General features: G+C 40.0%; 1 protein-coding gene across 6 annotated transcripts in view; it reads left to right on the forward strand.

Annotated features, from left to right (window-relative positions):
• FOXP1 (forkhead box P1) overlaps nucleotides 1-24,806 on the forward strand; it is a 714,752-nt gene that overhangs the window by 621,572 nt on the left and 68,374 nt on the right. For all 6 annotated transcript variants that reach the window (XM_054975302.1, XM_054975305.1, XM_054975306.1 and 3 more), the window contains one exon: nucleotides 10,837-10,941. In XM_054975302.1, the coding sequence (XP_054831277.1) occupies nucleotides 10,837-10,941 (105 nt within the window). The remainder of the gene's footprint in view (nucleotides 1-10,836; nucleotides 10,942-24,806) is intronic.

Consider the following 24,806-nt stretch of genomic DNA (forward strand, 5'->3'; position numbering starts at 1 on the left):
AAAAAGAACCACTGTCTTGTTGCCTGTCAGCATTCTCTCCAACACTGCAGTGGTGACACCAGCAGCAACAATCAACCTTACTTCCCCCCCCGCCCCTTCCTTCTCTCTCTGGCCTGTCTGCTTAGCCCTCTCTGTCCCTCCATCCTCCCCATTGACCATCGGTCTCTTTTGCCCCCACCCACCACAGCATCCTGAGATTAGCTTGCTGTGTGCTCTCTGCGCAAGCACAAACTATGCTTCTTTGGGATGGGAATTTTCATAACAACCATCCCCTTTTCGTTTTTTATATTTTTCTGTTACCCTGCACATTTAGAATCATAGGGTTGGAAGGTACTTCCAGGATCATCTAGTCCAACCCTCTGCATAATGCAGTAAATTTATAACTACCTCCCTCCCCCCCCCCCAGTGATCCCTGTTCCATGCCCAGAAGATGACAAAACACCATCAGGATCCCTAGCCAAACTGGCCTGGGGAAAATTGCTACCTGACCCCAAGATGGCGGTTGGCATTACTTTGGGCATATAAGAAGGGGCCACAAGAACTAAGCACTGATGCAACCCTTTCTGCCCTTCCTCTCATGATCTGCCTAGGATCACAGAATAAGCATTGCTGTCAGATAGCCATCTAGCCTCTGCTTAAAAACCTCCAAAGAAGGAGAGCTCACCACCTCCCAAGGGAGCCTGTTCTACTGAGGGACCTGTCTAACTGTCAGGAAGTTCTTCCTAATGTTTAGCCCAAAACTCTTTTGATTTAATTTCAATCTGTTGGTTCTGGTCCAACCTTGGGCAACAGAAAACAACTCTGTGCCAGCCCTTCAAGTACTTAAAGATGGTTATCATATCACCTCTCAGTCGTCTTCTCTCCAGGCTAAACATACCAAGATCCTTCAACCTTTCCTCATAGGACTTGGTCTCCAGACCACTCACCGTCTTCATTGCCCTCCTCTGGATACATTCCAGCTTGTCTATATCCTTCTTAAATTGTGGTGCACTAAACTGAACACAATATTGAGGTCTAACTAGAGCAGAGTAGAGCGATACCATCACTTCACTATGCTTCTGTTGATACAGCCCAAAATCACATTTGCCTTTTTAGCTACTACATCACACTGCTGACTCATGTTCAGTGTATGGTCTACTAAGACTCGTAGATCCTTTTTGCACATAATACTACCAAGACAAGTCTCCCTCATCCTATAATTATGCATTTGATTTTTTCTACCTAAATGCAGAACTTTGCATTTATCTCTGTTGAAATTCATTTTATTTGTTTTAGCCCAGTTTTCCAGCCTATCAAGATCACCCTGCATCCTGACTTTGTCTTCTACCGTATTTGCTGCCCTCTTCGAATTTAGTGTTATCTGCAGATTTAATAAGCGTTTCCTCTATTCCTTCATCCAAATGATTTATAAAAATGTTGAACAGAAAGATCTCCCTTCACATATAGGGCCATGTTCATAAGTATATTTAATGTTGGTTTTACTGTTGGAGACAGTTTATTGGATAGTTATTAACAAGTGAGGGACCCGTAAGGACTTGAAGGAGGCATATCATCTCATCCCCTCCTTTCTTTCCTCGTTCTTGAAAGCCCCAATAGCCTCTCCCCTTTTCTTGCTTCCTTCTTCTACCCACCAGCCAACCTACCTTTCTTTGTCCTCAAGCAGCTTCTCCCTGGGAAACTCTGGGCGGTGCCAGCTGCAGGGCTGGGCCCAGTTACATAGTGGGGAATTTGCAAGGACTTGCACCAGGTAAATCACTTTCCCCTCTATCCCACTTTCCTCGCTGTATTCTATTTTCTTCCTCTTGGCAGCCTGCATATCCTCAACTTTCCCTGCTTTTTTTCTCTCCCTCACATTCCAACCAATCTATTATTTGTCCCCAGGCTTCAGCTATATTTATTACTTATTTACTATGTTTATACGTCACCTTTCTCCACAGTGGGGACCCAAAGCAGCTTCCGTCATTTTCCTATCCTACATTTTATCTTCACAGCAACCCTGTGAGGTAAGTTAGCCTGAGAGTATGTGACTGCCCTAAAGCCAACCAGTGAGCTTCCATGGCAGAGTGAGAATTTGAATCTGGGTTCTCTAATATGAAAATCTAACCATTATACTGCACTGGCTATCATAGAGTCATGAGGTGGCTGCTGTTGAACAGTAGGAAGCAGCTGGGGCTGGGTGACTCATGCAAGTCACATAGTAGCAAGTATTCTGCTAGTTGCTGCTGGGACTAGCCCAATGAATCCTTCCTCAAAAGCCAAACAGCCCTGGAAGGGACCCTGCCCCCTCCCCCTACCTTTACTGACAAAAACCAATGCCTAAAGGCTGACAATACTGTTGTGGTTGCTTAGCAACAGCCACTGAGGGCAATATTCCTTAAAGTAACTACTTTTATTGTTTGGGGGATTAATCGCCAATGGTTTGGTTTTTTTTAAATTTCAAATTTTTCTTCAAACCCAGGGCTTTTCCAAGGTGTGTAGGAAGATTTGCCTTGTCTGTTCATGGCTCCAGTCTCCAGACTTAAGAGTCCACAGATTTGGGCATGTTGAGAATTAGATATATCGATATACTATGTTTATGTATTGTTTATATCTGAGTCTTTTTTAGCTAGATAGTTCTAGCAGATATGGGAAAGACAGGATACAAATAATATAAATAAAAATAACCACCATTTTTTTTCATTTTGTAACATGTGAGAAAGGTTTGATACATTGGTATCAACTGGAGTGTATGTTTGTTCACCAGTAATCAATCCAAGAAGTGTGAATATACATGTTGGGGAGAGTGAGTAGGATTGTTCCTGTTGGCCTCTCTCATGGTGTCCCAATATATCTTTAGTATAACTTGTGGACAAAAGCCCATAGAACATGCATAGACTTTATATGTGCTATCAGGAACCTTGGCAAATACAGCATCTCTACTATACTCCATGCTTAAGTTCATATACTTGTAAACTCGTAGGCTGAATGCCTATAATTGCACTGGACATTACTGCACTTCCTCTGATACTCACACTCATCCACTGTCCCCAGACTGTAAATTTTAAAAAGTCCTAAATTTACTAAAATCTGACCATACTACTAAATCACATTGTGCCTCTGGAACCCCATCACAGATGATAGGATAGCATTAGTATAATCAATAATATAAACTGAAGGTGATATGAAATTGTTGACTTCTGTCTAAAGGCAAATTTTGGCCTTTATTAGAGCACAGTTCTTATTAATACACAGTCTTTCAAGAACAGAGTTCAGGGTTATATTGAATTCTATGCTAGCCGTTGTTGAAGGGGGAAAAGGCACATTTTTATTCTTTATAAATGAGCACTTTCTCTTTACAAGTCATTGTCTTGCTTTAAAGATGATACCAAACAATGGCATGTCTTTCAGAGTCACTTCAGAACAGAAGTGTGCTTATATGCAGTTTTTGTGCAGAAAATGCATAAGGTGTGCTCTTAGGCATACTGAAACATAGTATTTTCTATAGTACACTCATGTCATTGGTGACCCCGAGCTTCAACTACTGTAATGCATTCTATATGGGGCTGGCCTTGGAACTACTATTCAGATGCTTCATCAGGCAGAGAATGTTGTGACTTACTTAATGACCAAGGACAATGATTGGTATTGTGTTGCATCAGTGCTCCAGCATTGGTCCTGACTACCTGTAACCTTTCAGGCATTATTCAAGGTTATGGTGCCAGTCTCTGAATCCCTCATCAAGCACCCTCAAGCTTCTGTATGTGTAACTTCTTAAGAACAATCTGGCAGAAGGGATGTGTAGAGAGATATTCGCCATAGATGTCTTGTTTAGGAAGTCCCATTCTTTAGATACTGCAATACTTCATACATTGTGCATATCTATGTCTCTGCCAGACTTCTTCTTCTTGTTGGCAAAGTAAACAGTTTCACCAGCTTCACAGAGTTTGTGCCCATCTCTAATTAAAATGTTTCTTGTAAACAAGAGGTGGTATCATGTGCCAAAGAGATACAGTCAATTGTAGTTTTTGATCATGTACTCATTACTTGTCCCCTGAGACATATATGTTCCCTTCTGACTCAATAATGTTCACTGGGAGATTTGGGGTACGCTATATCAACAGCAGCCACATCTGTGATACACAGGCTGAATCGTCCCAAAAGATCAAAATATGCTTCTTCCAGTATATTTGATCAATTTCTATGATGTTTCTTTGAAGAAGATGTAAAGAAATAGCTATATGACTGCATGTAATACAATGTAATATTTTAGCAGGAATACAGGAAAACAGGAATACAGTTTTACATCTAGCCATTGGTAACCGTCTTGAGTTTCGTTTTCCTCTTAGGAGTCTCGATAACCAGTGCTTCTCAGTTCCTTACCTCCCCCACCGTTTTCCACTGAAGTCAGAAAAGCTCATAGGAATATTGTGTGTGTGTGTGTGTGTGTTGCATATTGTTGAATGTGATGGGAAGACTTGCTAGAGATACTCAGACAAAAAGCACTAACTTGGCTATGAATTTCTTCATTGATCTTAATGGGCTGTTAACACGGGTGCCCAGTTTTCCACTCTCATTTTCAGAGCTGCTAAGTCAGTTGTTAACAACACAACACAACAAAACAGTGTCTTAAATCATTAAAAACAGCTTGGTGTGATGCCGAATCAACTGTAAATGCCCCCTAGAATAGCTAGTCTTAAAATGGACCTTGTGGTCTATTGGCTATTCGTTCTCTCTTTTACTGCATCTTTTTAAGCTTAGCTTGGCCTCTCATTTCTTTAACTGAGCTGCCTCTAACAAATAAGGCTTTAGTCCAAAAATGCTTTCTTGAAAGACACTGTGTGAACAAGAGATTTCACAGGCTGATTCACATTTTAATGTTTTCATTGCTCTTATGGTAAAAAGGGAGAGAGAAAGTTGAGCAGTGGTTGTTGTGGGTTTTCCGGGCTGTATTGCCGTGGTCTTGGCATTGTAGTTCCTGACGTTTCGCCAGCAGCTGTGGCTGGCTTCTTCAGAGCTGTAGCACCAAAAGACAGAGATCTCTCAGTGTCACAGTGTGGAAAAGATGTTGGCAGGTCATTTATATCTACTCAGGAGGGGTGGGGTTGAGCTGAGTCATCCTGTAAGAATTTCCCAGGGTGTGGAATGCTAATGGCGGGAGGCTTCACTGTATCCTGAGGAGGTTCTTTTGCATATGGATTGGTGCTAGATGTGCTAATCTTCTCTGCAGGGCTATTGTCGGGTATAGAGTGTTTTGTTAGCCTGGTGTTTTTCAGAACTGGAAACAATGCTCTGTTCATTCTTAAGCTTTCTTCTTTCCTGTTGAAGTTTTGCTTATGCTTGTGAATTTCCCTGCACAGGGAAGCCATTGAAATTCACAAGCATAAGCATAAGGCAGGGCCAGCGCATCCATTGAGTCCAGGCCGGCAGCCACCTCGAGCACTAAGGTGCCAGAGGGGGCGCCGGGGGAGGGGACGCGCGCTACGGAGTTCAATTTTCCCATGCTGCCACCGCCACCGCCAACACACAGCTACAGGCCAGGTGCGGCAGGTGGCTGGGGCAGCACATGGAGCAACTGAGCTGGAAGGCTGGGAGGATGCACGTGCGGCACTCTGGCTGCTTGCCGTGCTTGGCTCGCAGCTGCTGCGCCCGGCCTGGAGCACATGCTGGTGGCGGTGGCAGTGGGGGGCAATTGAGTGGGCAGCCTCCCAGCCCTCCTGCTCAGTTGCCCTGTGCTGCTGCTGCTTCCGCCGCTGCCGGTACACAGCCAGAAGGCTGGGAGGATGCATGCGCACCATCCCAGCAGCATGCCCTGCATGTGACGTCACACGCAGTCTGGATGCACACGTGTGGCAGAACAACAGCCCTGAAGCTGCCTCAGGTGCCAGAAATCCTGGCACCGGCCCTGCCTTTAGGACACATACCCCTTATGTGCACTGATTTTTAAAGCAATTGCTTAATCAACATTCTTTTATTTTGTTTCAGGGCACAAGTAGGATATGCCTCCATTTTGTAGTGACAGGGAAAGCCATTTAAGAGTGCCAATCCAATTCTCTGGTTGGGGGCACTGCGGCACAGGAGAGGAGGGGCTCCTGCCTTTCCCCTGCTCTATTTATTCAACTCAGAATGGCACTATTTGGGGGATATATTGGCCATTTCCACATGGCTTACCTTCTTACGGAAAACAGTGTATTCGCATGCGAAATTGTGCTACGAAGACGCTGTTATTGCACGAAATCGCGTGAGCAGATGCTGTCTTCCGCGATAACAGCAGCTTCTCGCGCGATAACAGCAGCTTCTCACGCGATATCGCACGTGAAGACTCTGTGTTCCGGAAGAAGGTAAGCTGTGTGGAAACGACCATTCTCCCATTCCATTACAAGTTGAACAAATGGTCCAGGGGGGAGCAGGGCTCCCCTCCTCCTCTCCTTGTGTCACGGTGGTCCCAACCAGAATTGAGCTCCTCTGATGCTCTTAAATGGGTTTCACCAGCACTACTGGGACAAACCTGAGGGCAGTGCTTCATCTAGTTGTGCCCTCAGCTATATTTGTGGTTATTAAAAATCTTCTTAAAGAACTGTCTTAAATCTGAGGGCTGAAGGTAAGCATTCTGGCTGAGGAGGAATTTCAGTCCTCTTCTCCCCGGACCTAGTAGGACATTTTATTCACTGTACAACACTGATGTTAGCAGAGAGCTTTTGGCATATACCAGAGCTAACAAAATACAAAGCATTCTGTGACATAGCAGAATGTAGCACTGGAAAGGGCCTGAGTAAAATTCTTCAAGTCAGCCATGATACTTGCTAGGTAAACATGGGCCATTTCTTAGTCTAACATCTCTCAGATTTGTTGTGTGAAGGGGGGGATGCATAAGCCCTTTCTGGTTGAATCCTTAGGAGGTCACAAGAACTCCATGGCTGCTCTCAGTCTCTGCTTGGCAAAGCACCCCTTCCCTCGTACTGTAAGGATGCTGTAGCTGAGTAACCACTGATAGCCACCAAAGAGGCTTAGGAGGAGTATGTCCTGCCTTACAAACACATTTTATTTGCTGCTTAGAGGCCTTGTCTGATTTTCACATCTGCTGCTATGCTAATACTAGCAAGAGTGGGGGCAGTCTATTGTAACTTTGTACTTTAAAGCTACCTTGGTCCAGGGATGGTAAGGTTCTCTGCTGTCTCTCCCCATTACCTCATTTCAGATAGCTAGACAGAATAGGAGTGGTGAGTTTCTAGGGATCAGACTTAGAGGTTTCAAAATATAAGAATGTTTAATAAAGGAATAAAAGAATGCACATGTTCTGTTAAAACTTTCACATTTAGCAAGGGAACAAAGGGGGAAACATGCAGTCCTCTCCCTGCACTGGATATGCAGTCTTCTCTACCTATTCAAGGTATTTCTTTTTTTATTAATGCTTTTTTTATTAATAAGATGAAAAGCCCAATAATAGGGCAGAGAAAAGAGAAATTAAAGAAAAAAAGAATAGAGAGAAAAGAGAAAAAGAACAAAAATTATGGGAAGGAAAAACAAAAAAATACATATTTCATTTTCCATTTTCATCTATGACATCTATCATTATACACATTGTACTTGTAGTTTTAATACCTCTAAAATTTACCTTTTTAATACTGCCCCCTTCTATTTATTTTTTCCCATGTTTATCTTCTTAGAAATCAAATCCACAAATCATCTATTCGTTTTTTCTCCTCTCACACAGAAAGTCAATAATGGGTTTCCAATTAACCATGAAAGTAGACAGTGTTTTATCTCTGATCAGAGCTGTAAGTTTGGCCATTTTCACAATCCTGTCATCCATTGAAGGCAATGCTGTACTTTTCCATTTTTGTGCCTGTAAAAATTTAGTTACTGTTTTCATATATAGAGATAGGATACCATTTTGAGCCCCTTTACCCACATATTTTTCCACAGGTCCATTTGTATATCAATCCAAATTTTTTAGCCCATTTTACCATACAATCTTTCACATATTCTTCTTCCATTTCAAATTTCAACAAAAGTTTGCACATTTTTGAAATAAGATGTTCATCATTTGTACAAAGCTCTTTTTCAAACTCTGTTTTATCATAGTCAAAGCCCCATAATTTTTTATCTGATTTAAACCTTTCTAGTAATTGTGCATAGAAGAACCATTGACATTTATAGCCTTTAGCTATTAGATTTTCCCTTGTCTTCAATTTAGTCTCCTTGTGAGAACTCTAATAATTTTCCATAAGTCAACCATCTCTGTTTAGTTATCATTTCACCTCTATAAAAAGCTTCCTGTGTCGAAATCCAAAGCAGTGCCTTCTGGGATAGTCTCAGTTTATATTTGTTCCAAATTCTCAAGATGGCTCTCCTAATATAGTGATTTTTAAAGTCATGTTGACCTTTAATGTATCATAGCATAAATAAGCATGCCATCCAAATCTCAGGTCATGACCTTCCAAAGTCAAGAGTATATCATTTCTCTGAAGCATCCATTCCTTCATCCACATTAGACATGAGGCAGCAAAATACAACTTAAAGTTCAGTAAACCTAAGCCGCCTCTTTACTTTGCATCTTGTAAAATTTTGTATTTTGGTTTTTTCCCTTGCCATATAAATGTTGATATATCTCTTGCCACTGTTTAAATGGTACTTCTAAAGTGTAAACAGGTATTGCCTGGAACAAAAATAACATCCTAGGTAAAAAAACCAACATCCTAGGTAAAACATTCATCTTAATAAGGTATTTCCTAAATGATGTTTGATTTAGGACTAGCTTTACTTGAGGTTAAATCATCACCGTAGATCTCCAGGCTGGGATTCCTCTCCCTTGTCCCCTGCCTCATGGGCAAGATGGAGTCCCTGGACCCATCATGACTTGTGACTCCCCCCCCCCCAAAGAGCTGCCCAAAATGGAAGAGGAGCCCTGTTGTCCAAGTTCAGAGTTTTTTGTAACCTCTCTTCTCTTCCCCCTCTTTTTGAGATAGCCTTCCTTTCCCAACAGAAGAGTTTCCCTATCACTTTAGTCTTCTCAGCTTTATGGCTGTAGGTGTGATTTGGTAGTAAGACGTTAGTGTAACTAAAAACACTAACTGTGCTTGACAGCTCCTATCTCCAACCCTCCTCTTTTCTGCCAGCTATTATTCTACAGCAGAACTTCTGTCCATGGACAGAGAGCAGTCACAATAATTGAAACATTGGGATGAATTCCTGGGTGGAGGACATTTCCCCATAGTTGTGATAAAAGAAAAACATGTAGAACATGCCAAGCTGCGTGGAGGAACGGGAAGATAAAAATATAATAGGTATTTCCACTCCCTGTTTTTCTGTGTTGCTTTGTTTTAGATTATGTAGGGATTCTCACACACTTTACACACTTAAGATGAATGTTTAAGACTCTGCGTCCAAATATAAGGATGGATTACATCAGTGGTAATTCAGTTCCTCAAAAAAGAGTGTTACAGAAACATGGCCAGCAAATACATTGCCATCAAATTTTCTTTTTCTCCATAAGGAAAGTTTTGTGTTTTATTAATGTACAAAGTATAGCGTAAGAGTTTGTTTTGCCACTGGAACACAGATGAAAAAAATGATACTTTCAGAATAATATGTATCTCAGCCTAGTAAAAATATCAGATTGTCCGTTTCCTTGTTCTTTGAAAGCAGCACAATATTGTCCATAGCGATTTGTGTAACACATTCTCAAGAGTATATAATATGAGGGGGAACCAGGATTTCTAACCCTTACTTATGCCTTTAGAGCCAAATACAGGTGCATTCTTCATCTTTTGGTTCTGAAGTTTATAACATGCATAGAGTGTCGTTTAGCTTTAAGAAAAAAAAACATTTCAAAATGAGATTATAATCTAAAAGTGCTATCTCCAGTATCATTTTGACATTTCATGTTTATACAAGTCATTTAAGGTTATGGAAGTTGTCAGGAAAAAAACCAATTCCTTTTGCTTAAGAAGTTTTTGTGTAGAATTAGAGTAAAGATATTTCAGAGCGTGGTTTATCATCGTCTGGTGCAACAGATACATTTCCCTGAGCACCACATGGCCTGGATCAAAGCATCTCATGACTAGGATCACTGCAGCCAAATCATTACGTATTGATTGGAATCCTGCTGGAATCTTAACCCTTTAGAGTTCAGAGAGATCTTTTTTCCCCCTTCCCAGTTTTGATTTATAGGGAAGTACAATAACCTCGCTGCTAAATTTTAAAAAGTTAATGGTGCCTTCCATCCTGCTGAAACGACTGCATTCTTTCACTGTTATGTTTCTTGTTATAATGAATTTTACATTGTGAAAATGTTGGTACTTCACATTTGCTGGGGATTATTAACAAGGCTTGAAAGAAGGCATAGGAATAGAAACAAACCTACAAGTAGTAGTATTGTAGTGTTAAAGATGCAGTAATATCTCTCATTCAGTGTGTGTGTTTTACCTCTTCTGAATAACAATTTGGAATGCTTGTAGTCATGAAAATTATTTAAGGTGCTAAATTGCTGAAGTGCTGTGGTAATTTTCTGCCCATGCAGATATATCTATCGTGTTGTTCCTGTGTTTCTTAGATCAGACTTGCCCTGGCAAATGTTGCCTTTGCAACATTCATTTCCTATGTGTATTTCAGTTCTTTACTAAGCTTGTAACTAATTAATCAGACACAGAGGATGCCTACTACACTTGCTACAAGCTGTGTTAGACAGTTTTGTTGCGAAGCTCAAAGAGGAGCAGCTTCATGAGTCACATTATGTTGTTCTTGGTCTTCACTTATTTTTTTATAACTGTACACTTTTGCTTTCAGCAAAGCAACAAAATAAATTCATTAAAAGTATCACATAATAATGGTTTTCCCTCCTTTCCCCCCACACTTCAGTTTATCCCATGAAGAGCACTCTCATAGCCATCCGCTTTATGGGCACGGAGTATGCAAATGGCCAGGCTGCGAAGCAGTATGCGAAGATTTCCAGTCATTCCTAAAGTGAGTGATTTTTTTTTAGCATTTCATGTATTTCACTAAGCATAACTCTGATTTTAGAATGACCTGAAATATCTCCTATTGTCCAGGATTTCGTTTCAAAGGTATCTGTTGCAAATAACACTTAAATGCAAGTCCTATTTTTCTCAGTAAGAGCAATTTAGAAGAGCATTTAAGAATGCCTACCAGACAACTTCATTCAGTATCATATGACATCAGCAGTTACTGAATTTTGTTCTGCTGCACACATATGTCTCCCTCTTGTCCCTTATGGATCACAGCCAGTGATATTTCAGCGTTCACTACCGTGTTGTACCCACAATTTCATTGCATTTGTGTTGTGAACCTCTGATCTTACATAGAAACTTAAGCAACTTAGAGAAGAAATTTAAGCAGATCTGCTCAGAATCCTACTCAATGGATTTTATTCCGAGGAAAGTATCCTTAGGATAGCACTGCTGTCCTGAAATGAGTTACACCTTTCTAAGACAAGGGACTTAGAAGGGTGTAACTACTTAGGATGGCATTGTTACAGTGCAATGGTAAGAACACTTTATCTGGCAGTAATCCCCAGTAGTCCTAAGTAAGATTCTGAATAGACATGTATAGGTTTGCTCTCTTAGTTGTACTTTTAACGTTATTGTGGTTTTTTAGCCTACCTTTATTTATAGACTGGCAGAATTGTGTACACAATTAATTTGTGTCAAATACATATTGAGCAAAGTCAATATTACAAAAAATAAATTCTGATTATATTAGACTACCAAGGAAAACATTATGCATAAATATTGCCTTCTTGAGTGTCATAAATAGAGATGGGCACGAACTGGAAAAAAACCGAACTATGTGGTTTGTGGTTCAAATTTCATGAACCACGAACTTTCATGAACCTGCCCCTGGTTCACGAACCGGTTCATTTGGTTCATGAAAACGTCACATCAGGTCAGAAAATCACTTCCGGGCCAGCAGAAGATCACTTCTGGGTTAGCAGAAGGTCTGCAGGAGGTCCATCCCCTGTTGCCTAGGAAACTGATTGATTGGCAGCAGGCTGTCTGCAGTGATGAACCAAAAAACGAACCAAACAAACCAGCCTAAAGTTCGTGGCAGTTCGTCAGAATGGGATCTGACGAACCACTGGTTCGCGAACCGTGAACCAGCCTGGTTTGTCATGAATTTTGGTTTGTATTTTGGATTGTGCCCATCTCTAGTCATAAATGCAAGTATCCTGGTAGATAAAAGTAAAGGTTGTAGTGATTTGCTCAGTAGTATTTTTTATGGTTTTATAGCGGTATAGTGATCTGTTCTTCATGGACTGGTAAATAATTCTATATATGAAAGCCAAATAGAGTTGTACTCATCCCATGCCCTCTGGGCTTGCTTCTTGCCTTCAAATTTCATATAAAGTTGGATTGTGGTCTGCCTTATATAGTGTTTACCAACAGTTGCAATAAGGAGCTAGGAAAGCTTTGCATTAATTCCACTCAAATATATATTGATGAAATGCTGGTATATTTTGATTTTGGGGTATCTAGCAACAATGTTTAATAGATTACTTTTCCATTTCCTTGAATACCATTTGTCTAAGCAACCTATCTGGATTAAGCATTCCAAGGACCTTCCATCCCATTCCTTGTCTTTTAGCTTTGTGTTCCGTTAGAATATGATGATAATCTATATTGACATCCAAATAACTGAAGATGGAATTGGCTCGTGTTAAACTTCTTAGCTATTGATGGAGGCAGTTTATAACACATGTATTCACCTCATCTCAGGTTTTGGTAAACTTACCGTGATGTTCTATTGCTGCTTTTTGTTTGTAGTACGCATTGATATAAATACCATACTTGCATTCATAATAAGAGATAAACTTCTCTTGTATAGGAAAGTACAATTTATTGAATAAATAGGAATCAGTTCAATTGAAGTTACCTCTTTGCTGTTAAGTTTTGCTTAAGGCTAGTTCAAATGTTCATAAATACTGAAATTCCATTTCTGTACTCTACTATTACATACAACATACAAAATCTTTGGAAGCCAGTCATTCATGTGTATCAATATATATTTGAGTGTCCGTGTCACACATTAAATAATTGTCAAGTGGGATGTTCCATTTATGTAGCTCTGCAGATTGTTGGGTCATCAGGTATTCACACACTAGAACTTTGCATTGGAAGATATAAGAATAATTTCTGGGTGTACTTAACCTATTTGTTTAAAATATTTTTATCACCTCTTTCATCTTTGTTCCCCAAGGCTGCTCCTAGTTCATCACTGAAAAACTATGATCTCAAACATTTAACAAACTAAATAAAATCCTCCATTACTGAACAGCAAGAAGCAGTGCAGGACAACCTTTTTCAGTTGGCCTGTTTCCATTAAAAGCTCAGGCTTAAAAAAGCCCTGTCTTTATCTGACATCTTGATACACATGTAGTTCCACCACAGGGAAACTCTCTCTCCAATAGTCATCAACTTCATCTCCAAAGCTAGGGGGCAAAACTTTCACTGAAGATCAGGTACTTATGTGAGCAGACAGTCCTTGAACGATGGAGATCACAACAGCTGAAGTTCCTGTAGGTCAGAAACAGTGTCTAGAAACAGAGTGTTAGTGAAATATTTGAGCTCCAGTAAAATATGGCCAGCTCTGTTTGTCCCAGTTAATAGCCAGCCACTATATTTTTTCTGAGTTTATTTTTTTTATACTCTTATGTTAGACAGCCCCGCATGCCTGGGGAGAACTGTTGCCATCAGAGCCAGAGCTCTGCACCACTTGCTCTGCACCTCCCCTCCAGTCCCTGGAAGCTTAAAAGGAAGCTGTCTCTTGGAGAGAAGGTGTGCCTGGGGAGAGACTGTTCCCATCAACCTAAGCCATTCTGAGTCTGCATTGAGAGAAAAATGAATTAAAAGAACCCACATAAATGACTGGATTTTATCAGACATAGATAATGGTTAGGATGGTGTTTTCTCCAGGAACGATCTCAATTGGTATAACAGTCAAAGTTGCTGAAAAGTGTCTGACTCAATCTAGGACAGAATACCCCCCCCTTTTTTTTTAAAGTAAACATTACTGGTAACCGATAGCGCAGTAGTCTTGTCTGCACTGGATTTCAGTTTGTTCGCTCCTTTCCAGGTCATTACTAAATCCAGATAGCTGTTCAAAATTTCCAAAGGGCAAGTAGAGGTGTCATGTAAATGTTTAATAGTATTGGGGAGAAAGGACCCTTAGCATTGGCAGCATTAATGTGATGGAGTGGAGAAATGGTCCACAGTGCCACCCCCTTGGGACATCATGTCAAGAGTGGAAAGACAGTGCATGTAGTTCCTTAGCATGGTGAAAAAACATGAGCACATAAAGCTCTCTTATTCTGAATCAGACCACTGGTCCATCAACATCAGTATTTCTACTCAAGACTGGCGGCGGCTGTACAGGTTCTCAGGTAGAGGTCTTTCACATCAGTTACTGCCTGATCCTTTTAACCAGAGGTGCCAGGAATTGAACAAAGAACCTTCTTCATGTCAAGTAGATGCTCTACCATGGCCCCTCCTCTGAACATTCAGTTCCTAACTCAGACAGCTAATCCAGTGTGATAACCATAGTGGTTGATCCTGAGAGCTGCTGAGATTTCCAAGCAAGTCAACAGAATCAAGTATCTTCTGTCTCTCGTTCAGTGAAAGTCATCTGCCAAGGCAGTCATTGTCATTGCCAAAACAAGCTGTATTGAAAAGAGTCTCAATCAGTGGTCTTTGGTCTTTCCACACACAGGACCTGCATAAGATCCAGGACTGCATGGATTGAAGACCACTGATCTAAGTAGTCCATTCAATCCATCAATAACTGGAGCTGGGTTGCCATCACTAGTTTGAGGAAAATGCTGCAAAAGAAGGGCTGATCTAATGACTGACTCTTTCAAGGGGGTCTAGGAATACTTTATTTTCCCATCAGACATTGACTATGTTTTGTATACAACCAGTCAGCTCTGACATGGATGTAATTAGCTAGAATGAGCAAGGATCGAACTTTGAAGTTATAGCCACATTCCAGGCAGGCATCTCGTGACTATCCTCAGATCTTAAAAATTAGAAGTCAAAAGCAATAGTTTATCCCCATGGAATGTCCAGTATTTGTTCTACAAGCAGAATTTGCATCCAGGTAAGAATGTGATTACTTTGTCTTGCAAACTGCTTCACAGACGAGAGACATCATATTGGAGTTGGGAGCAGTTCCACTGGATGCCATTGCACGGAAGCAGTGGTTGCAGAGAAGTAGCTTCTCTTCACTGCCATCACTACCACAGAGCAGGGTCTAAAACGTTTTTATAAAATGTTTGTATTTGTTCTGGGAGTTTATCCACTTGCATTGAAGCCTCTTCAGCATCCTCCACCCTATCTCCGTTCACCACTGAGCCAGAGGGTCTTTGCTGTAAGTTATTCCTGGGAATGACACAATTAGAAGCCCATTTTCCAGTCATTTGGACATTTCACAGATCTGATTTATTTGCCGTTTCTTATATCTGTCCTGATTGTGTATATACAGAACTTCTGTATGGAATTCCAGCGGGTGCATGTGCAGAGCTGCTGCAGCCATTGAAGTGGCTAGGATAAGCTGTGTAGTTTGTAAAATTATTTTAATGCATTTGTGCTTCAGGGCTAGCAACAAATATCCAGATCACGCTGAAAAGTTGTGTCATGGAAACAGAAATCTTTGGTGTTTCTAGAAAAATAAGGTTGCTTAAATTGTCCCTCTTTTTATAGTCAGGATAGCAGTTCAAGCTAGATGATTTAGTATTTGAGCAAAGTCACTACAAAAAAGCCAGTCAAGATGCTTGAAAGCTCAGATTTGTGTGAAGTGCTAGTATCTCTTTCTTCCTGCTTGTTTACATTTGCAAGCGATTTCAGAATATTTATGCTCTTAAAAAGCATTTTGGTTTTGGTTCCAGTGAGAAATTCTGGATTGACAAGGTTTGAAGTCACTTTACTTACATACTAAGGTCAGAATTTACTACACATCAGCTCACACTGAATATTACTGTACTGGTTTTTCTACTCAAAAAGTATCAGGTGTTATAACTAAGCACTTCTTGTGAAATTGGGCTTTGGGTACTACTACATGGGGGGCGTTTCTACACGGCTTACCGCTGCTCATAACAACCCAGAAGATCGCACAAAAAATGCGGAAGATCGCGTTTTCTCACGTGACATCACGCAAATCTCACATGAGAAAACGCGATCTTCCATGTTTTTTGCACGATCTTCCGGGTTGTTACGAGCAGTGGTAAGCCGTGTGGAAACGGCCAGGGTTGAGCTAGGTCAGGCAAACCTTGGTGTGCTGTCTGTATAACACCAGCCCAAATGGATGGCTTGTTGTCTGATCCTTCTGCCTGTGCTTACTTGTTAAATTTGTCTTTCTCTTAGTGTCAGTCCAAAGCCACAAAGCCCTTTTCAAATAGCCATCTATTTGGATAGATAAAATGTACAAGAATTACCTACACAAAAATGGCAACTCTGTATAAACAATGCCAGTCTTCAGAAATCAGGGAGGAGTGATTGTGAGATCTAAAAAATATGATTCTTAGGTTGATGGGGTTTTGTTTCTTTCAAACCATCTGAGAAAAGAAAGTAATTGATGACAAATCAAAAACAGGGTTTTTGACACTTCTCTATGATCATTCTGGTGTGTTTGTTCCCAAGAGTGAGATTCTTTGATTTTTTAAAGATAAATTCTGTACAAACAGGGACTGTAGTTGTCTTTCACTCACAGCCAACATGAGGATGCTTATCAGTACCAGCAGATCCCTTGTCTATTGTACGCATTCATTTCCCTATTTCTTTTCCAAATAAGTTGCAGTTTTACACAGGGGTTTTCTGGGGGTTATTCTCTTTTAGTCTGTCAGCCACTGGTTGTCATGCAATTGCAGCATCAGTCAGAGCTAACTGCTACCAGCAGGTGATTCTGCTAAATCTAATGAAACTGACGCACCCTGCATTGCCTGGAATACTCAGGTAACAGAAAAACAAAAACAAGTCCACTTCTACCGCTGTGATAGAATGGCCTCATTCCGGGCTGTAAAAAACAAGAGAGTAGGCAGCTGTCGTGTGTTCCATCTCACTTAAATCCATATTTTATACCATCTAATACAGAAGAAAAAGAGTATCCTGCAGAAAAGCCACCAGTTGGCTTCTTTCCTTTGCAGGTACTTGATATGCTTGGGATCACTGAGTTGAAACGTGATTTGGATTCAAACAGATGACAAATCTATTAGATTCATCTAGAGTCTTTTCTTCTGCATATTCTGCTGATAGTGTTTGGGAATATTAAGGCTGCATTCCTTTCCTGGGAGTGAGCCTTGTTGAATAGGATAGGGCTTACTTCTGAGGATCATAGAGTTGGAAAGGCCAACTCTACAGACCATCTAGTCTAACCCCCTGTCCAGTATAGGAACAGGCTAAAGTATCCCCGTTAAGTATTTGTCCAGCCGTTCCTTGAAGACTACCAATGAGGGGGAACTCACCACATCCCTAGCTAGCTGATTCCACTGTTGAATTTTTCTTAACATGAAGAAGTTTTTTCTGATGTCCAGCCTGTACCTTCCCTTCTGTAATTTAAACCCATTGTTTCAAGCCCTGTTCTCTTTTGCCAGCAGGAACAGCTCCCTCCCCTAAGTGATAACCTTTTAAATACTTAAAGAGAGCAATCATGTCTCCCCTCAACCTCTTCTTCTCCAAACTGAACATTCCCAGTGCGCCCCCCCCCCCCCCCGTCTTTCCTCACAGGACTTGGTCTCCAGGCCCTGATTATCCTGGTTGCTCTCCTCTGCACCCATTCCAATTTGTCCACATTGTTTTTGAATTGAGGCCTCCAGAACTGCACCCAATAATCCAGGTGAGGCTTGACCAACGTGGTATGTGATGGGGCAATGGCATCCTGTGATTTGGATGTTATGCCTTTGTTGATTACATTTGCTTTTTTTCGTTGCTGTGTCACATTGACTGTTCATATTTAGCTCCCCATCCACCGGTATCCCAAGATGTTGTTCACACATAGTGCTACCCAGAAATGTATCCCTCATCCAGTATGCATGCTTTGCATTTTTGTTACCCAGGTGGAGAACCTGGCACTTACATATGTTAAATTGCATCTTATTTATATCTGCCCACTTTTCCAGTGTATTCTGATCTTGTTGAATTCTATCTGCCTTCAAGGGTGTTTGCTACTCCTCCCAGTTTGGGCTCATCTGCAAATTTAATGAATAATCCCTTCATGCCCTCATCCAAATCATTTATAAAAATATTGAAAAGCACTGGGTCCAAGACCAAGCCCTGTGGCTCTCCACTGGACACCTCCCTCCAATCAGATGTGATGCCATTGACAACTACTCTTTGGGTGCATTTATCCAGCCAGTTCCCTATCCATCTTACCATTCTAGAGTCCAGTCCACTACTTTATCTATCAGGATATCATGAGGAACCTTATCAAAAGCTTTACTGAAATCTAGATAAAACTACATTGACAGCATTTCTGTGATCCAGTAAACCTGTCACTCAATCATAGAAGGAGATGTTGATCTGGCAGGACCTGTTGGGGACAAATCCTTGCTGACTTCCCCGTATCACCATGTTATCTGTCAGATGCTTGCATATTAGTGCCTTTAATATCTTTTCCAGTATCTTCCCTGGTACAGAGGTCAGGCTAACTGGCCTGTAGTTCCCAGAATTGTTCTTATTCTATTTAAAACTGTTTAGGATTGCTTCATAAGATACACCTTTACAACCAGTTGGATCCCTGACCTCTCAAAAGCTTTATCCCAACCTGGTCTATGCTCACCTGAAGTGGACAATTTTGGAACCAGTGCAGGTGGTATATGTGATTTGTTTGTATTCAAGGTAATGAATGATGGAACATACTATAGAGTATGCATGGCTCAGGAGGATTAGACAACATTGCAATGTTTCCTTCCTGTCTGTAAACCCCATAAATTTTAAGCTTCAGTGCATCTCTAGAAATATTCAATGCACACAGGATGTGGTGAACTGCAACTGATATAGGGAACATAACATAAGAACCACTAACAAAAGTACTCCAAAGAGTGTTCCTGATAGACAGCTGGAGCTTAAAAGAAGCAATACGTTACACGAGTTGTTAGGTATATTGTTTAATATTTTGTCCGTATTACTATCTTGTAATATAGTTGGTATGTTATTGTGGCATAGTTTTGTGCATGTTCTTACTTATCAGGTCCAGAAGTCAGTTCAAGGTAACACTGAATAATTTTCAGCTAGTGTATAATTTGCTTTTCTTCAGTGATTTTTAACTCTGAGTATTTAAAGGCAGGTTATCAAGATCCTTTTCAGTCTAGTTTCTCTCCTGATTGTTGATGTGTGTTCTCTTGGAGAATTTGCATTGGAAAATTTTCTAATTAAAATTTAAATAAATTATTTAAATGTTTAAATAATGTTAGCAAAATGTACATCAGATTAATGTAACCCCTCGTGAACTAGCTGATTTAGCCCACAAAGAAAAAGGTTATGTTAGCACAAGAAGGCAAATATACCATGTGCAAGCAGTGAGGTTTGTCCATGTTTCATATACCATATTTAGCCCATGTGACACAATTGATCTGCATCACAACATCACTGAAAGCCATAGATAAATAGATTATGTTTACATATGTGGAGCAGAAAATTTTCCTTGGGGAAATGAACAGTTTTCCCCATGGAAAAGCAGTTTTCTGTTCTATATCGCTACTCATGGCACAGAAAGTGTCTTGGTCTTTTATGATTGAGCTATGTCATTCTCGATATAAAGTTTGTCTCTGATAGTTTTTCTGGACTCCATGGTGGCTTCAAATACCATCACCCATGATATTCTTTTGAACCACCTGATGGGAATAAGCTTTGGAGTTACTACTTTTCAATAACTTGGATCTTTCCTGAAGGATAAGCCTCATAAAGTAACTCTTGAAAAAGTTTGTTGTACCCCTTAACCATCTACCATGTTGTGCAACATCTGTCTTCATGTTCAACATTTGCATGAAACAGCTGGGGGAGACCATCTGGAATGTGTTGTCAACTTGTCATCAGTGTATATATATGGCAGTGAATGTATTAGTCAGTAGGATGGGTTCGTCAAATCAGAAGAAAGTGCTGACAATCACAGACCTTGACCACTTTCCCCTGCCCTCGGAGTCTCTTCTAACCCAGGAAAGTTGTGTCGCAGGACCCTCTTTCCTGTCCTCAGTGCAGCCTACCTCCTAAATGGCTCCATCTGGGGCTGTCACCCCCAGGAATAAACTTTCCTGGGGTCAGAAGGGACTGCTTGCAGGAAGGGGAAATCCAGGATGTTCTCCCTCTGAGGACAGGAAGGCATCTTGAGATGAGTGATTCCCACATTAGCAGATAACTGAATCCACCTTAGTGTCTGGAAGGACTGGGCGAGGATTAACAAACTGAAATGTAATCCAGATAAAATGACAGTGATGTGGGTGTGGTATAAAATTGATGCAAGAATAAGTGTAAAGCTTGTTGTGAATAGCTATACTTACAATCAGTTCTGTGGTGGTGTCAGGCAGCAGAAACCCCTGTTTTATCTCCTCCTTCTGCCTCACCTCCTCATATAGCTAACGCTTCTTCCCTTCTCACCACTTCAGATATGCTTGTGAGAGTTCAGGAATCCCTATTAAGTATGTGCAGCTTGCCATGCTGTGTTTGAAAACACCAGAAGAATAAGAAGAGAACATTAGCTACTTGGGGCAGAGCCAGCGCAAGGTGGCATCTCAGGTGGCATCCCTGGTTGAACCGCTGCTGGTTTGTACTCCTCCTGAAAGAGCAGATTTGCAGTTTGGGAACACTCCTAGATTCATCTCTGTCTCTGGATGAGCAGATGCCAGAGCTGGAAAGTGCTTTTACCAGTTTAAGTTGATTTGTTCCTGGAGAAGATTGATCTGGCCAAGGACTTACATGTTCTGGGGGCATCCAGATTATTCTATTGTTATGCATATTCTGTGGGGCTATCTTTGAAGATAGTCCAGAAATATCAACTGGTTCAGAATACCACAGCCAGAATTTTTAGTAGGGCTTAATGTGATGGATATGTTAAACTGAGCTGGTACCAACTGGATTGACTACTAATGTGTTTCTGGGCCTGATTCAAATTTCTGGTCATGATCAGAATTGCCTTGGGTCTACCTGAAGGACTACTTATGCCCATATGTTCCTGCCTGTACTTTGCAGAGGGGGCTTTGCTCTGGGAACCCACATTATCAAAACTATGTGTAGTATGAGCCTGGATGGTCTTTTCAACATCCGCCTTTACATTGTGAAAGTCCCTCTCCCTAAAACTTCATCATTGCAATCCTGTCAAGGTATGATTTTATGTTATCCCTAGCTTTTAGTTATAATTTGTGTGCTATAAGGATTTTTATCTGTTTGATTAGGGATTATTTGATATTTTGTGTATTAATGTTTGTAAACCATCTCTGTTATTAATAGAACACCAGAATATTAGTTGTTTGCTTGTTTATTTGTTTATTTGGGAAATTTATATTCTTTCTCTCCAGAGGCCTCTTTGAGGCAGCTTACAACTGAAACAATAAAACCCATTAAAATAGAACCATTAAAAAGCCATTCTACAAGCCATTAAAATAACTCACTAAAAACTAAAGTTATCTGAATAAGCAGGATCTGATGATTTGTATGTCCCTTTCGGTACCTGTTCACTTCCTCAGGAAATGCAGAGTGGATATCTGTGCAGTGTGCACAGTACAGTCATCTGTAGGCACTGAGAATATATGTGTGTTGAAGCTTTATTCTTGGTGAAGGAAACTATAGTTAGCGATCTTAGTAGAACAAAGAAAAGGAAGCTACTTCGGAGGCCAGGCAATATTTACTTTCTTGCTACGGTGACTGAGGGTGCCTCTTGACACTTCACAGAGAAGCTCTTCTCTTTTTGCATGATAATGGCAGGCACTGTTTGGACATTGTACCTAAATGTGAATTGGCAGACTACCAGAAATGGAACTGTGACTCCTCAGAGCATTAGTTAACTTATCCCTAGTGCTTCATAGAAGCAATAATGCCTTTAATTTGAATACATTTTAAATCAAGGTTTTTGTAAACAAGAGACTACTTGGTAATCTGCTTCATAACAAAACTAAGGCGAGCTTGTGTAAAAGAAACTTACTGGGCACACTGCAATGTTTTCACAAGTGTTTTTATCATGGTAACATCTTGTTTACTTTACTTGCTTGCCTAAAACTACTTGGAACATGTTAAGAAAACATTTCAGGAAAGCTTCTAAAAGAGGCTTTTGTTTAGCAGCAACTGTGAGGCTGTTCGGCTCACAAAGGTGTTAACTTTCAACCCCTTAAGCATTTCCACATGAAATTCCAGCAGCTATGCTTGTGGTTTTGGGGGAGGAAAAGTACACATTAAAGAGACCAGGTATATGCTAATACACGTTGAAGGAAGGCCGGAAATCATAAATTGTTTCAAATACATTAATTGCTATCATTTGCATGTCAGTTGAGGACTGAAGTTACTTTTAGAGTTAACAAAGCAGAGTCTTACAGGGAAATGGGTTGTAAGTTATGAAAGGATAGGTGCTGGAAGGAATATATGTTTTTAAAATTCAAATGCAGATTCCTTGCCAATTCACCTAATCAAACATAAATAAAATAAAGGAGCTTTATGTTATTAATCCCCTATAATTTCAAACAAGATAACCCCCCAAAAGTAAATTCTGTTCATGGTAAACATACATGAACTCTTAACAAGTGAAGAAATGACGTTCATTTCTGTGGTTGTCATGTGAGAGTTGTACTTCAGGTATGTATGCCACTGTTTTTTTACAACGTCCTTGTTAACCTTTCTCACGTTGTACAGAAGTTCAAGACCTTTCAAATAGTTACTTAAAAAGGTCAGAGTGGCCTAAATACCACACTGCCCTCTAGTGATGTATAGAATATTATTAGAAGCAAAGTTTTAGTGAAGTGACCCAAAGATACAATCAAAGATATTCTTGAATGGCATTTTTTTCAAATAAGTGGGTAATCTATTAGAGCCTATTCTAACTCATGGTTTATTTTTAGTTACTTGTGGCCAGTATTCCAAATAACTATAAAATGTATATTCAAAGTATTTGCTGTATGTGCTTGGAACTAAACATACTGTCTTTTGTAATTACACATAACAGTTTTAGGTGCGTAGTTTATGTTTCCCACTTTTAATTTCCGGTATCTAATCAAAAAGCATTACTGAAGAGACAAGGATCATCTTTGTTTCATACCTTTTATTGACACCATCTCCCACATTATTGCTATGTCTAAATGGTAAAATTTATTATTAGCAATAGTGTCACAAAAGTCTGAGACAGCGATTTTCCTTTCAATAAAAGTAGTTAAAAACCTTTTAGAAAATCCATAATTTTGATTGCTGGTACTTCATAAATGTATAACTGGTACTTTTTAGCTGTCTCTTTAGGGAAAAATGAGTTTTATCACCTGCAGTACCTGGGTTAATGAAATTGTATGTTGGAATTTAGCCAGAATGAGAGATGAGATCATTCAGTGGTACTGGTATTAGCAACAGGTCTCCTGAAAAGCTTTGACTTGCCTCTGTATGCCTGTATGCATGTGTGTGTGTGAGAGAGAGAAAGAGTGACAGAGAGACTTTGTCATTTAGGAAACTTCAAAGAAAACTAAAATTTTACAATAAATGTTTAGGAAACCATTTTTTAAAAAAATTAAAAGTAATACTGAACTAGGCTATCACTGTCTAGAAAATGAATTTGCTTGCTTTGAATGTCAACCTCAACTTCCATTCATCCCTTAATAAAAATGTCTTAGTTCAAATTTTAAATATGCTATGACTTCCCCATCTCCTGTCCCCTTGTGATACTTGTATCAATTTTTTGTGAGAATATTAGCTGTCCAGGAAATCCCATATTAAACAATTACAAATCCAAACGGATTTTGTTATATATATACAGGCAGTCCAGGATACAGTAGACAGTTAAGATGATTTGTTAATTTTTTTGCAAGCTGTATTTATTTTATGTGTGATGTATGACTTCAAAGATGGAGAATCAGCTGTCAAAATGGACTATTTCTGTGCAAAGAGATGCACTTGACTTGTTCCTTTTTAACCTTGGTTTTCTTCGCTTTTTAAAGAATTCTATATATGCATCTCCATATGGTGATAAAGAAGAGTTGTGTTGTGCCCTGACACAAAAGCTCAAATTCAGGCCCCTTACTGAAGTCTCTTTTGAAATGTGTGAGCAGGGCAGGAATCCTGAAAGGCTGTCAGGTTTGAAATGTGCCTGGAATTTCTAACCAAGCTTTTGCCTTGAAGTACTGCAATATTTCCCTTCCTAATGCACTATTAGTGATTTTTCTCTGTTGTTGATTTTTTCCCCCCAAGGGTTAGGTTGAATATACAGAAAAATCTAGATGAAATAAGCTAAATGAGGCTAAAAAATAAGTCTGAGACCTCCTGTAGAGGGATGATTTCTTTTTTTTTAAAGATATTTGTCTTTCTGTGATTCCATTTATATCCCATGTAAGGTGATGCTGTTTAGACACACCACTACATCTGCACTTGGTTTTAACACTTGAAGAGTAGGTGATACTGTCAGATTTTTGATGTCTCAACTTAACAATAGATGTGTAGCAAAACTGGTTAAACTGCTCGTTTAAATAATAATAACAATAACTGCCGTGCCAAAAAACAATGTGTTTTTAATGTTACCCTGTTTTCCTTGCTGTCTACTAGTGAGCTTTTTATATTTGCATTATACAAGGTCTTTAAAAAATGACACATGCCAACATTCATAGCCATTCCTGATGTCTCCACACTTCCCTAGCCTTTTTATTTCAA

The sequence above is a fragment of the Eublepharis macularius genome, chromosome 4 (assembly GCF_028583425.1).
Source record: "Eublepharis macularius isolate TG4126 chromosome 4, MPM_Emac_v1.0, whole genome shotgun sequence".
NCBI lineage: Eukaryota > Metazoa > Chordata > Lepidosauria > Squamata > Eublepharidae > Eublepharis > Eublepharis macularius.